We start from the raw sequence: 15,372 nt of genomic DNA, 5'->3' as shown, positions 1-15,372 counted from the left end.
AGTTTTTCCACAAATCATATCGGACGTCGAGCTGCTCATATAAATTCAGCGAATTCTGTATTTTCCATCGATAATCCTTTTCAGCGCTCCGTCAAAATAAGTCCAAGATAAAATTAATTTCAACTAGAAGCTCATAAAGCTCTTTCATACGATTAATTTCGCAATTTAACGTTTAACATTTTAACATTACTCATTTGCCCGATGGATCAAATTGCGTCTAATACAGCAGCATCAAGACTTTGAGGCGCAACTTGAGAGCTCCCCGGAAAATTTCATTTTCACGAGCGTCTTTTTCATTCTCCAACGATCTCTTTGATCACGAGTTAATCACGACAGGCGGCAAAGATGATTGAATCCCCAATAAAGAGACTTTGAACTTTATCCAGACCGTGGTGAAAATATCAATCATTATACTTATTTTTCAATTCATATCATCTGGTCCGTCTTGCAAAGAAAATATGGCGAGATCGATGATCCCGCACACATTTTTCTTATTAATACAACTAGTATGGAAAAATTCCATTTTTTTTTATTACGGGATGTAACACTTTCACAGTGATCTGTAAGAATTTTTTCCATGCGATAAAAGACAGAAAATGAAATGGGTATGAAGATAAGAGACATAGTCGAGGGTACATATGCGTGAGATTTGCGTCTACTCTCGAGGAAAACTATTCGGATATCTGATTGTCACATATCCAAAGAGGTTTTTAACATACTAGTACATACGATGCAACCTTCGCTTATCCTTCTCCCTCTCTCTCTCTCTCTCTCTCTCTCACTCATTTTTATTACTTTTGTATTTCTATTGATGTTTTGCGTGCGTGCGTGCGTGCGTGCGTGCGTGCGTGCGTGCGTGCGTGTGTGTGTGTGTGTGTGTGTAAAACTTCTTTATGTACACTAATCCATCCAGCGAGATAAAGTGACATTATATAATATATATAGAGAGTGTCTCTCACACACACACACTTTATATATATATATATATGTACATATCGCTTATTCTTTGTATAATATCACTATATAAATATTCGTCGTTGTAACATCAGACATACATGTGAGAAAGAAGTACATAGGGACATATACAAGCAAAAACGATTGCATCTATCTTACTTGAAGACATCGACGGAAACGGAAGGTTTCCAACTGCCGACTGTCGCGTAAAATCTCCGGAGACGTTAAAATGTACCGCGAGTTGATTTCCTTTTACGACGAGATGAAGCAAAATTCTGAGTTCGATGATAGCAAATAAAAAAAGTATAAACAAACAGGCGCAACCGTGCAAAAGAAAGCAACTTTAATATTTTATATATTTTCATCTTACTTGATTTCGGTGATAAAGCACGAATCGCAAAGAAGAGATTGTGTAGTATTATAAAATTTGTTAAATTCGATCAAATACGCGATAAATTAGAATTAATCAAATAAATTATATGATCATTTACAGTAAAAAATATGTTATACAAAAAATACAATTTCTTTCCTTAAAATTGAATAAGATGAAAAAATTAAACAAATTCTACTCTTCGAATATCGTTATTTTATTGTAAAACATTACAACTCGAAAAGAGTGATTTGAAAAAAAAATCATCAAAATTGTCACAACTAAAACAAAATGATTTTTCAAAGGATTGTGAAATGAAAATGACAAATTGCACTTTTAATACAATTGGATTCTTTTTTTTTTAAACTAAGAGCATCAAATAATTAATTATAACATTTATATACAATTTGTTTAAATACATAATCTTACAAATATTTTCTAAGATATTAAAATATATGTAAGAATTACTTAATAATTTTTGTAGTAGATTTGTTAAAACGATAAAAATTAACTCAGATACGAATAAAGTGTGTAATAAAAGAGTGGAAAATCATTGCGTGTAATTAAAAATATATTATTTTTGCTGATATTTGATTAGTCAACAAATTTTTTATCGAATTGAAAAATAGTTTTTCATCTTTTCTGTAAAACTTAATTATTTGAGTTGTGTCATTTTTTAAATAAGGGAGCGTATACGTAAATAAACTTTTTGTTTTTTTTTTTTGCCAAATCTGAGAAGTGTCAAATTCCAATTTTATATTCGACAAACACGAGTCTATTGTTAATCGACATTAATATAAACATCAAATAAACTTTATCATATATAGTCAAGAATAGTTATTCTTGGTACCCCAAGCCAATTTCGAAGGGAGAAAATTTTCGATTGCAGGGGTCCTAATGTATCGATCCTCCATCTCCGTAACGCGTCAGTGGACCCTTGGGAGGTTGGCTCTCAAGGCTCCTCGTACAGCGTCAGCAGCAACAAGAGTCAGACAGCGAGCGGTAGAGGGAAATCCAGTGGGAACGCGCGTGGATCCTACAACCGCGGTAGTTCGATACCATCCCTGAAACGTCATGATACATCCACGTCGACCACATCGACGTCGAGCCACAAGCATCGCCAAGACAGTCACGGCCAGGTAAGTGGGGATCGCAAAGATGTCAGAAACGTACTGCTGATTCCGCCACTTCATCCGCGAGATGGGTGGTGCGTTCCGTTTTATGCTTACAGTGTAAAGCTTGTAAGCATTTGTCCTTGTTAAATATTTGATAAATAACAAAGTTGTTTACAGTGTGTGAGCGTGAAAACGGAACGTATCCCGGAAGTAAGAATCGAATTCATACGGAAGCTTGAGAAAATAATCCCATGGATCGCCGTAGTAAATGTTAATTTAACTTAAATGAGTTCTTTTTCTGACTGTTACTTTAACAAGAGATCATTTAAATTACGTTTAACGTTGATTAATATTTACGAACATGGCTCTATATGATTTATTCTATAATTAACTTTACTCCATTATGGAGAAAAACTAATGAAACATAATGTGTATTTAATGGGCTGTACATTCCAATCTCTTAACTTAACTAAAGTCACTCTTTTTTATTTGGAATTAAATTTGTCCTACCATAATTGTCGCATTATCCAGCTTCATTATTAGTAAAATAGCGTTATTCAGATACGAATTAATATAATGAAATAACAATGACGTTAGGAGATTGGGATGACACTTAGAGTGTCTATTAGCGAGGATTCTCCCCTGTGCAGGTCTCCGCCAGTTCCCGTCGACGCGATGCCGTAAACTCCTTCTTGTCGGGCAACAGCGGTACTTCCGGCGAGCTGTTTATCAGCGGCAATTGCAGTCGCGAGCTCTCGCCTGTGCGATGGTGCGACCGCGAGGTTGATGGCGTTTACTTAGGCCGTTCCGGCTGGGTGCAGGTACAGCAGCGGTCTCTCGACGAAAATCGTCGTGCAAACTATGAGAGCAACTTGGTAACCGCGGCCACTGGTACTTTACCGTTGTCGCGACGGGCGGCGGTTAAATTAGCAGACTATCATTGCAACAGCGAGCCGGGCAAGTGTCCGCAGGACTTTACCAGGGGATTAGACTCACAGCGACCTGATTTTCTCGCACTGCACAGCCAGGATTTCGACTCTATCACTACCAGCGCCTGCACGTCGCCGCACAGCATCCCGGAGTCCTTCTCTCCACCGTCGATCACGCCGATTATATCGCCGCCACCGGCGTTCCAAGACGCCGTCGCCGGCAGAAAATCCTCCTCCAGACATTCGTCTTCCCCTGCCGTGCGCAGCAATTATGGTAGCAAGGCCCCTTTTCTACCGCGATCGAATGCCATCGTCGATAGCGACATCATCAGTCCGCCACCATCGCCGCCACCTCACCAGGTCAACTGGAGCTCCCTTCCGTCCAGGAAGAATTCCGGTTTAGCGTCCTCCAGGTCGAAAAGACAAAATGCGAATCAGCAACAACAACAACAACAGCAACAGTATCGTATGGCGCAAGCCAAGTCTCTGGAAGATCAATCATCCTCCAGAAGATCGCAATTCGCGCAGAGATATCTCGAATCGTCCAGCTCGTCATCATCATCGATGGGATTCAGAAGTCTCGACAGTTGTGTCACAAAATCCATTATGCCTAGTTTGGCAGAAAATACAGATTCTTCAGTGGAAGGGTATGTAAAAAAGACTTTTTAATTGCAATGAACGACTCTGTCGGCAAACTTAATTTTTTTAATGTATAGCCAAGTTCAGTCTCGATTACAAATCCTTGAAAAAATAAAATTGATAGCAGCAGAATTAAATAAATATAAATATTGGTATTTTATTAATCATGATAGTCTATAATTTATATTTCATGTAATTTATAGATATATTATAATAATCGATTATTATAATATAGTGATCACTATACCATGAAATATTAATGTTAACAGTATTAACAGAAACTTAAAAATATATTGAAAATATTGATTTTTCGGTACTAGATATGAAGATGGCGACGAAGATGATAACCCTGGTTCATCCTTAAATCTCAGTTTGGTGTCGTCATCAGCTCTTGCCTTGAATTCGTCCACAGAATCGATTCGCGCCAACGGCGAACGAATATCGCCCAACAGGCAAGGGTATGCATATTGAAAACTTATGAAATTCTCATAGAAATAGAAGTTCAGCAGAGAAAATAGCAAAAATTGTAAAGTATTTTATTTATGTCCATTTCTACTAACATAGATTAACTTTAATCTCGGTTTAACTTACTTTTAATCTTTTTCCTGTTCTAAAAATTGGATTGAGATAAAGAGTAAAATAAACAGAGATTTATCTACATTGGTAAAAATGGACATTAGACAGTTTTTTAATCTACATATATAATACACATTTTAGGCATTTATTTTCAATCTTTTTAAATTAATATTTCATATATGTATGTATCTCGGGAATAGTCACCTGGGGCATTTTTATATCCCAGTGGCGAAAAGAAATATGAATGAGCGTAAAATATTGTTTTGTATGAGTATATAACTTTTATTTATTTATATTTATTTATTTATTTTTTTAATAACTATTCTTTACAAAGCTTTGAATATGTGAATTCCATCGAAATAAAAGCGTTATGTTAATTAAAATTTTCATTTTTATATGTCATAATAAACTACTTAATGTGTTTAATATTTATTTGCTTTCTATTTACGTTTTTTTAGAAAATTGTTTATGGATTAAATCCACGTCCATAATGTTCACAAATACTATAATAAATTAAAAAACAATAATACAAAATATGTTGTTACTAATATTGATTTAATTGGAGTATAAAAATATTCCAGGTGACGATAAAAAAAGATTAGGTAGAACTACTCCTGAATTAAAAAAATTAATTAATTTAGTATTGCATCGCAAAATGTTTCGCAGTGTTATGTGAAAATGAAACGCCTAAGTGTTATATCTAGGAGAATCCATAGAAGCCAACAAGGGCTCAGAAGATCGCCCGGATCCTCCGAGTCAGGAAAACAGATGTTTAATTCACCTTCCTCATCGTCTTCCTCGTCCAGCAGCGAGGGACGACAAGGGCGATCACCTACGCCTAATCCATTCAGACGCGGCAATCCCTCGCGACAGCACCAGAGCGCTAGGACCAATCAGGTGTCGCCCGATTCTCATCAATCCCGAGTTAGAAGATCCAGGAGTCTCCAATTACCGGAGAAAAGGTCACCGGGAACGACGGGCCCGCAGAGAGAACACTCCCGGGAGTCAAACGAGGCACACAGAGTTGTTGTGAAAATTGTGAATGATCGGGGTAATGACAGGTCCAAGCGCCATGTTCTTCAGAACAGTGAGTACTCTTTCTTGGATGTCTTACGCCCAAGACAATTTAATTCTAATTACAAGCGTATATTTATGATGCGAATATTTACGATGCGAAGAATAAATATTCTCAAATGTATCATTTATAAACCTCATATTCTCGTGAAAGGATAATGTTATATATGCAGAAAATTCTTATATCCTTATAATAAATCATTCTTACTCCTGCAAAATTTATTTCAAATATTTACATTTGAAAATATTTGCATAAAACTCATAGCTATTCATTTTTCCATACGTTTTATAGAAAAATCAATGTGCAATGGAAAGTTTTGTAAAACACGAAGAATGTAAAGAAAATAGAAAATTTTATGAAATATATAGAAAATTACATAGTAGATTAATTGTTAAAAATCGAATATTGATGATATTAAATTTGGCGGACAAAAAACTGAAAGAAAAAGGATTGTGAAGAAAACATGCAATTATCATGTCAAAGATCAAAATTGATCAAAATCGAACTCATTTTTCCCAAATTCTTTAGGAAAAGCTCAATCCACTGACGATACCATAAATGAGAATCTTTTCCGCGAAACGGAGATGGTGACTGAATACCTATATGGCACGCGAAGCCGCGTCGTGCCGAGAAATATGATGTCGAGCCGCTATGAACGTCGCGATGAGAGCCAAGATCAGAGACGAGGCAACAACACGTATGACGTCTACATCATATCCTCCAAGCAGCAACAACAGCAATCTTCGAAAGCATCGAATTCTTCACAATCTCAACAGCAGCAGCAGCCACAGCAGTCGCAATCGCAACAGCAGCAGCAGCAGCAACAACAACAGCAACAACAGCAGCAATCAAGGCGGCCACGGACGCTGCAGAGAGGTGCTACAACACCAAACTCGAACGCACCATCCACCAATCAGGACTTTTGTATCAGCCCAGATACAAAATTGCGTTGTAATAGCAGCACGTGCGACTTTTGGCCTCATTGCTCACAAAGAGAAACCTTGTATTCGCCAAATCAGGCGCCACCAGTTTTCATGAAGCTGTCGCAAAGTTATCCGGCACATCAAAGACTCTCTACCGATGCTGGTAGTCATCGCGGAAGTGCGAGCTCTTCACCGGCCTCCCTCGAGCGAATGGATGATCGGGAGCTTCGTGAGAGAGATAACTCAAGGAAGAGCAGAAGCAGCCAGCAGGGCAAGTATCAGGAGAGACCCAAAGCCGTGCTCAAACAGGCCAATAGATGGTCGCCGTTGGAGGGAACTAACGGGAATGGTCCGTAATAGCTTGATTATCAAAAAATTTACCTTATTAAATTAAAATGTCACAAGTAGAAACAAATACTTATTTTAAATTAATTGATATTGTCTTATTTTTTAGAATAGTTAGTTTTTATTTTAATATCCATATAGAAACTACAGCAACATTATTGTAATATTACGTTGTAATATTACCGAAATGTAACATTATTGGAATGATCTGTGCTATATGAGATAAGCGGAATAATTTAGATTCCATTTATATTAGAGTTTTCTGTAAATAAAATAGGCTCTGGAGCGGAGAAGAGAGATCAGGTGCATCACCGAGTATACCGGAAGCCCGATTTCCCGGGATCCTTCGAGAGCGTCGACAGCAAGGACAGGAGAGTGTCGCCTGTTCAAGGAATGAACGTCGTCAATAAATCGCCAAGCGGCGGCCCGGTTATCTCCTCGTCAACGACCACCTCATCGTCTTCGAGCAGCGATATTTGGATTACCACGTCGGATCGCACGGTGACGAAGAGTCCGCGGAATGCAAAGAGCTCCGGTGCGTCCACACCGATGGAGGATGCTGTGATCGGTTCGCTTAAGATGTTGATAGAACCACCGAAGGACGGCACACTATCCAGGCCTGGTAGCGCGCCAACTCGAGGTGAAGACTCGCTCACGAGCGACATCGTCCTGGACCCTCACCAGCGATCCTTGTCGCTGCCCAAATCCTTCCTGGCACACAACACGGCGGAAGGGTAAGTACCAGTAATAGGATCTTTTTCCTGCATTGTTTCTGCAAGTACGTGATTCGTCCGCGCAGATAAATCTCATAAAGCGAGATCTCGATGGAAAGTCGCCCGCGGTGGCCTATAGTTCCTGGTCCCATTCGAATGTAACGACGGATGCAATTTCGAGGCAGACGGCTTCGTGGATTCACGAATGGATTCGCCTTAAACGCAGTACGCGCCCGCAGCCGCGATCGTTTAAATCCTGCGGTTAAGTTTACTGGGTTGCCGGGCCACCGTGCCGCGCCCGTTCGATTGCGCTGGTAATTGGCTCTCGATCGAAACCCCGTCGGGTATTCCATTATACGTGCTCTACATACGTCGCGTCGGGACAGCCTATCGGACTTGCTGCATCCTTGGGATTAGAGTTAAGCCTCCAATACAAATTTTACAGTCAGCGTGCGCTTATTTGCGAATTTCTCCTGAAATCGATATTTAAAGTTTGCATTTTACGTTACGATGTAATTAGACTTAAAAATGCTATTGCAAATTCGCTTTTAACGAAGCACGCTCTTTTAACACATCGATTTTTTTAGAAGCCCTATAAAAATTTTCTCATAATTATTATTTCCACAATAATCCGATAAAATACGAGAATCGATATAGACACCTATTGGATTTTACGTAGATATGTTCACCTCTAATACGATTTTCCTAAAATCGGGTTTTGAAATGGAAACAGAAATGGATACAGTTAAACGCGTATATGTATATCGTAGACTAATATTTTTACAGCATTGAAATTCAATTGGCAAATATTTGCGTACAACACGAAGACATGTTCGAAATTTTTCTCTGTTCATTTCAGTTTATTTACAAGCTTTCAACATGAAGCTGCTCAAAGATACAAATAAAAATAAAAATAAAACAAAATTAAAAGTATTGAAATTAAAATAAAATAAATGTATTGGAAGATAGATTATTCAGAGAGAAATCTGCAGAACTTGTGTCACAAAGCGTTGCAGCTGGCGCAATATTAATGTGTACCTGACGTTATATTTATTAAGTGCTAAAAGACACTCTCGTCTCTGTTGAGAGACGAGACCGCGAGGTTGCATTTGTGTATAAAAACACGTGCGCTTTGCACGCAAAACGGCACGTGTGAAACTTTCAATTAAACTGTCGCAGGGAAGAGGCGTCACGACAGTCGTTGGCGCGTCCTTTGTCCGGCGGGAATATATAATTTTAGCGCCGCAACCTCGCGAATATTTTTTTTTTCGACGCGAACTGTCCTTCGTTTGCTCAATCGCGAGATGACGAATGACGTGGAATCTGCGATGACATGTTACTAACAGTGTAATCGCGTGCAACAGACACATCGATATATCTCCGCAAGGAAAACGTACGCGTTAATTTCTCGTTAATTCTTACGTTTCTGCTTTTCGCATCATTTTATCAGACTAACAAGCTTGCTTATTCGCGCGATAATACGATAGATACGATAGACCGGATACGCAGACTCTTGAAACTCGTCGCGACTGCTATCGCCTGCCGCCAATTTGCAGTTTTGTGCAAGAATGCAAATGCATACGAATCGGTGTGACCTAATTCTTGATTTAATTCCTCGACCGTTGCCGAGGTAATGAACATCACATCAATAATAAATTTTGTTGTCACGAGAATTTTTCTTTGTTTGGAAACGCGCATGCGAAGCATGACACGATGTAATCGCGCATTTATCGAGACAATTGGGCACAAGTGTAAACTCGCCCACACGCGGCCCACGTACGATTCGTGCCTTCGTGTCGATGCAGAATAATGAAGCAGCCTCGGTGAAATGGCAGAAATGATTTCTGATTGACTGCTGTTATTTTTAATGCAAAATGCGAAAAGCATTCTTCATTGGAAACACGCTACAGAAAAATAAGAATAAGATACCTAAGCTGAATAAGCCCTAGTACTAAATATATAAATATTAGCAATTACAAAGCTTATACGGCCCTAGCTAGATCTTTGATACTTTAAATAATTCAAATCTTGAATCACTAAATATACTATACATATATGTATTTGCATATATATCATATTTGTAGTCTTTTTTTCGAACTGCGCGCCGAATTTATCAAACTACAAACGCAATTAAACTACATTAGTAATCTCGCGAATTAAATTAATTTCTAATAATTTCGATGCTCAATCAAGCATCATATTTTTAAAGATGTTAATAAACTGAAAAAAACTGTAATTAAATTTATTGCGAAAAATATTACCTCGGCCGGGAGTTGAACCCGGATCTCTTGTATTCCATACGAGCGTCCTAGCCTCGGTAGTCTAATGGTTTATGTGATTATTGCTATGGTCATTGTTATTTGTTTATTATGTATGGGACTTCCACCAGGGATAACGATTTTCATATACTACTAATTTTTAAGAAGCCAAAATTGTATCCAATTGCTAGAAATTTTTAAAGATTAAAAAATTAATTACAGATCAAATTATAGATAATTGTGATGTTTAAGAATAGAGTAAGTCCTAAGGAATTTTTTTTAATAATTAATAATCATTTTAAAACTGATTTAGAAAGATAATGTTTAATTTCTTTGTTATTTTTAATTTATTTTTTATTTAAGACTTATACTCATATATAATACATACAACAAGGCCCAATATCAGAGTTAAAAAAATTTTTTTGTTTATCTACAAATATTCTATATAGAAGATATATTTTATTTTTGTATTATAAGTGAGTGAAATAAAGATTTTATTTTTACTTAGCTTATTGTAGTATATCTCTATAAATAGAATTAAAAAAGAAAGTAAAATAAATTAGGACCTTCTTTAACTCAGGTACTTCATACAAGTTCAACACACCACGATTCTATCTCTTCTTTTCCAAAAAATTTACGATGTTGAAGTTGGTACGAACTTGAAATTCTCAGATATTCAATTCCGATATGAGACGAAGCGTAAAGCGCTACGTCGATCGTTTCGTTGCTAACTGATCTCTTGCTAAACCTTGTCCAGTTGGTCGTTTCGTGCGCGCCATCAGACTTCCAAACTTGACGTTATGTGCACAGAGTTTCCAACGTTTCTGAACCCGACATTTAATCCAGTAAACGCGAAGTTCCATGAACTCCCTTCCTTCTTTCTAACATTCATGAAACGCAAAACTTTTGATCTACCGACCTCTTTGCGTGAGTTTCTACTGTATGGAATAACATCAGAAACCGCGCGTTCCCGAGTTTATCGGAACGGAAGTCACGTTGGAAGACATTGGATATCCGTAAGAAATCGCGAGATGTAAGATGAGGATTGCAAATTTTTCAAGATCATTCTAAAATGATTGATGATCAATTCAGCCATTCTAAAAAAGATGAGAGATTTTTTTTTATTATAAGCAGTTTTTTACAAACATTTTATACGATCTACTTTATTTACACATATATTTAATATTATTTATAAATATAAACAATATTAAATTAACTTACATTTAAATTAATATAATAATAAAAGAGAAGATGGTATTACATAGCTCTTGTAAATAAAATATAATGACTCCTCTTAATATCTCTGTTATTATATAGTGAATTATATTGATTATTTATAGAATAGTTTAATAATCCGCCGTTATATCACGATGTCATTCACAATAGCCAGCATTTATTATGACGTATTTTTATTTATCAAGTTCCGGAACATTTTCAAGGTACATTTTAGTATTTATTTAATTATATATATTTCCTCACATTGTTTATAAACTTGAACGTATTATCACGCGAATATATGTATACTTGAGTTTGTTGTTCGTTATTTAATATTTAATTTGGCTGTACATATTTCGAGCTATATAAAGTTAATCTTTAACCGGACAAAGGGGAGGATTTCAACAGCTCAAAAAGAATCATTTGTGCGACTTTGTTTTGGTTTTTTTTCAAATGTTTTGTGACAAACTTTTCCAAGTATAAGTTTTACTATCGTTTTTCAATATTGCATTTTATTTCAAAATTTGTCTAAAGAATAATAGGGACCTTTGACGTCCAAACTGTTCTATTAGCTAATGCTTTTGCTCGATTAAGGATTAATGGAGCCTATTCTGTAACTCTTACCGACTGTCATAATAGCATTACACTGTTGATTTTTTATTATGTACAAAACCTGCGAAATCGCACTGTAATGCTATAGTTACAGTCGTTAAGAATTACAAAATAGGCCCCTAAACAATAACATTTTATTAATATATAAGTCTTTTAAGAGTGCTGATTGACAACCTCTTTTTTTCGAAGCTTTTACGTATATAAAAATAATATTATTATTTAATAGTATTAAATAATTAATATTTAATAAATTCATTATAACTCTATCGCTAATCAGTAGTTCACATACACCATAGATTTTTAGTGAACAGCTTATAGAGGAAAGAAATTAAGTGTACATGTTTATATTTATATATATTCTGTAATATTTTATTTTTTTATAATTCTGTGAAATATTGCGTTTTTTAAGCAAAACCAATTTTTTAAATTCATTTTTGTGGGAAGTCACATCCCTGTTCCTCTTTGAAGTTCCTCTTTGAAGCCTATTATGCTTTGTTTTAAGTAATAAATATACATATTTTATAACTTTGAATTTATAAAACTGATTGAGGAATATACTTTTTTTTTGACAAATGTAATATAATCGCTAAGTTTTCAATTTACGTATTAATTATTAATTATTAACAAAGTTAATAAAATATAAACGGAAGATTATAATACCATCTTCTCCTCTATTAAATTAATTTAATATTATTTACAAATAATATTATAATATATAAATAAGTATTTAGATTTACATATAAATATATAAATTTATAAATATACAGATATTATATTTATTATATTTTATTCTTCCAATATTACTAGCACGTTATAAAAATATGTCGAGAAGTATTATTAATTTGATGTCGCAACCATTCGCATGAGATCGTTCATTTTGATGACATCCAGATCATTACTCATCTCTCTCCATCAATCCTCTAATAACTATAGATCATCTCGTATAATGCATACTGTAGATGTCAATGTTTGCCATAAGCATTCCTTTAATAAAAGTGGCAGCCAGTAAATGAAATAAATAGTATTATCGGCAAATGAAAATATCGATCTTTATTTAGGCCATTCAAATCTCACTTTACGTGCGCGCGATGACTGACGTTTATTTAATATTTATGGAGTGTTATCTATCAAGAGAAACCACATTTTTCGGCTCACGACGCTATAAGTGTCAGCGATCGATGCATCATACTACCCTTCCTTTTACGACTCCTTGGAAATATCCTTTATCATTTTTATTTTTCTTTTATTTTATTTCATCGGAAAAATTCCTTGACGAAAAGATAAGTATCAAATATAATAGAATTTAAGTGATAGAAAATAGCAAATTTCATAAAAGATGATAAAAAATTTTTAACAGTCTTGCCTTTTGTGACTTATAAAATATATTCACATAAAAAGAATATCGAAGAGAAATTATATATAATATCTAATATTAATAATACATTAACAAATATAATATTTATACATGCGTCTTTTACTACTTTACGAAAACGCGCGAAAGATATATTTCTCCTTATCACACTATGAAGTCACGGTACAATAACAGAGGAGAGTTACGATAACAATTTATTGCACATCCGTAGTAATATTTACTATATAATAACATGATAGTCGCGGTAATAGCAATAATAATAAGGACAACTTTTATGCTTAAAATACACATTGTTTAATGTCAATATCAAAGATGATAACTAGAGTGATATTAGAAAAATACTATATTTAGAATGATTAGAATGAAATATAAAAATCATTAACAATATACATACCAGCCACGAGAATATTTTGACGTTTCATTCAATTTTAATATATAAATTAATATAATTTATTATTTTAATATAAATTAGATTAATTAAAATAGTACTTTGTAAATGTGTGTATATCTTACAATATATCTCCACTAAATTATTTTATAGAAATGTCGAATAACTCTAAAATTATAAAATTAATTTATTTTCTCCTCTCTATATTTCACCTAAAAGAAATATATTTCAAATAATTTTCGAAGTTCTTTCTTAACTTTTAAATTTCTTAATTTGCTCATAAATAAACTGTCGATGAACTTCTTTTGATTAAATAATAAAAAGAATTTCAAAGAATATTTTATGTCTCTTTTTTTCTTGTTGCTTTACGAAAATAGAAAAAGTACCAGATCCGCTATTGGATACAGTACAATAACAGTTATGATCAAGTAAATTCTCGTTTACTTTTCAACAACACCTACGTATATCGAGAATTCTGTATGTGGACGTGGAAACTGAGACAGCTTCTCAGGTCGCAAAGCTCGATTCTATGCTATATATCGACGTCGACCACGCTTGGAGTATTAATCTTCCAAGGATCGTAATTCGTGCGACAGGTGGTCGGCCAAACGTCGAGGAATCGACCGCTGATACCGATTAGAGACGAGAGTCGTCTAATTATTCGACGGGTTGATCGGAAATTAACATTTCGTATAATCCTAATGTTCGTACACTTCACAAATTACTCCAAGTCTTTTCCACAAAACTTGTTGACGTATCGCTTTATCAAGATTGATCGAAGTGAACTTTCCACTTCAAAGTCATCGAATCTACTAAATATTTATTTCATACGAGATTAGACTCAAGTCAGATTACTCTTAGAAACGTGAAGGCATGAAAAATCGGGCGTCAATAAGGGAAATAATTATCTCTGAAATAATTAAAAATTAATTCATTTTAATTAATTCTTTTCTTGAATATTCAAACTGTGCGGTTATGAATTTTATTGTCTTATTTTTTCGAATATGCGATATTCAATCGAATGCGAAATGTTACATCGAGCTGTCGAATTAAAAGCCCTCGAAATGATGGAGATTGCACGCTCGCGCCCCTCAATCAAAATATATCGCTGTTTGCGTTATATTTGGAACTTCATCGCTCGCATCGATGCATCGTGCTGCCGCTTATTTTCTTTGGTCCATTTCGCTGATCCTCATGTAGATAGACGAGTATTGATTTCGCGGCCACACACGTATTCATTCACACTCATAATTGGAATAGCACTGTATACACTTGATACACTTGAAAGTGCAAATCGCGTGCGTTTCGCGTCAAAGTCAAGCGGAAATTATGATTTCTACTCGTCAGTTTGATAGCGCAACCGGGTGCCTTGATTAATCAACAAATTGCGATTCGACGCATTTAGCGATGCGCTTCAGCAATAACTGCGCGTGCCATTAATCACTGCCCGAATGATGCATTGCGAGTATCATGCTACTAAATTATTGGCTCACTGACGCTTTCTATTATTTTATTAACCTCTATCAAAACATTAATGGCTAAAATGGTTCTTCTTTCCCTCGTATAATAATTACAGATATCTTACCTTCCAAGCAAAAAAAAATAGGGCTGAAAATATAATTGAATAAACGAAATAGTTGTTTTTCTTTTTATCAGAAATGTTGCAAATATTGGAAAGAGAAAATGATCAAAATTTTGAAATACACTTCGCATAACAATTAGGAGATCACTTTGAAATCTATAAATTTTGCCGATCTTTAAGAGGCTGTATCTCAGCTTCCCGGGATTACAGGACAATTTTTCTGAGTGCGTTATAAAGAATATCGACTTTGAAACAGTTATAATTTTTTCTGCTCCATCAAACTGTCTTTTTCGCGAAGACCATAAG

The 15,372-nt window shown here is 35.2% G+C and overlaps 1 protein-coding gene across 1 annotated transcript in view; it reads left to right on the top strand.

Moving 5' to 3' along the window:
- Window positions 1–15,372, top strand: part of RhoGEF3 (Rho guanine nucleotide exchange factor 3) — a 203,627-nt gene that overhangs the window by 105,524 nt on the left and 82,731 nt on the right. Inside the window, exons 5-10 of the mRNA XM_018460695.1 lie at window positions 2,214–2,463; window positions 3,090–4,015; window positions 4,328–4,465; window positions 5,288–5,670; window positions 6,187–6,930; window positions 7,204–7,660. Of these exons, the coding sequence (XP_018316197.1) occupies window positions 2,214–2,463; window positions 3,090–4,015; window positions 4,328–4,465; window positions 5,288–5,670; window positions 6,187–6,930; window positions 7,204–7,660 (2,898 nt within the window). The remainder of the gene's footprint in view (window positions 1–2,213; window positions 2,464–3,089; window positions 4,016–4,327; window positions 4,466–5,287; window positions 5,671–6,186; window positions 6,931–7,203; window positions 7,661–15,372) is intronic.

This window comes from Mycetomoellerius zeteki, unplaced genomic scaffold (genome assembly GCF_001594055.1).
Source record: "Mycetomoellerius zeteki isolate Tzet28-1 unplaced genomic scaffold, Tzet1.0 scaffold96, whole genome shotgun sequence".
Classification (NCBI taxonomy): Eukaryota; Metazoa; Arthropoda; class Insecta; order Hymenoptera; family Formicidae; genus Mycetomoellerius; species Mycetomoellerius zeteki.
The sequence above is the reverse complement of the archived record's forward strand: the minus strand, read 5'-3'. Positions and strand labels throughout refer to the sequence as shown.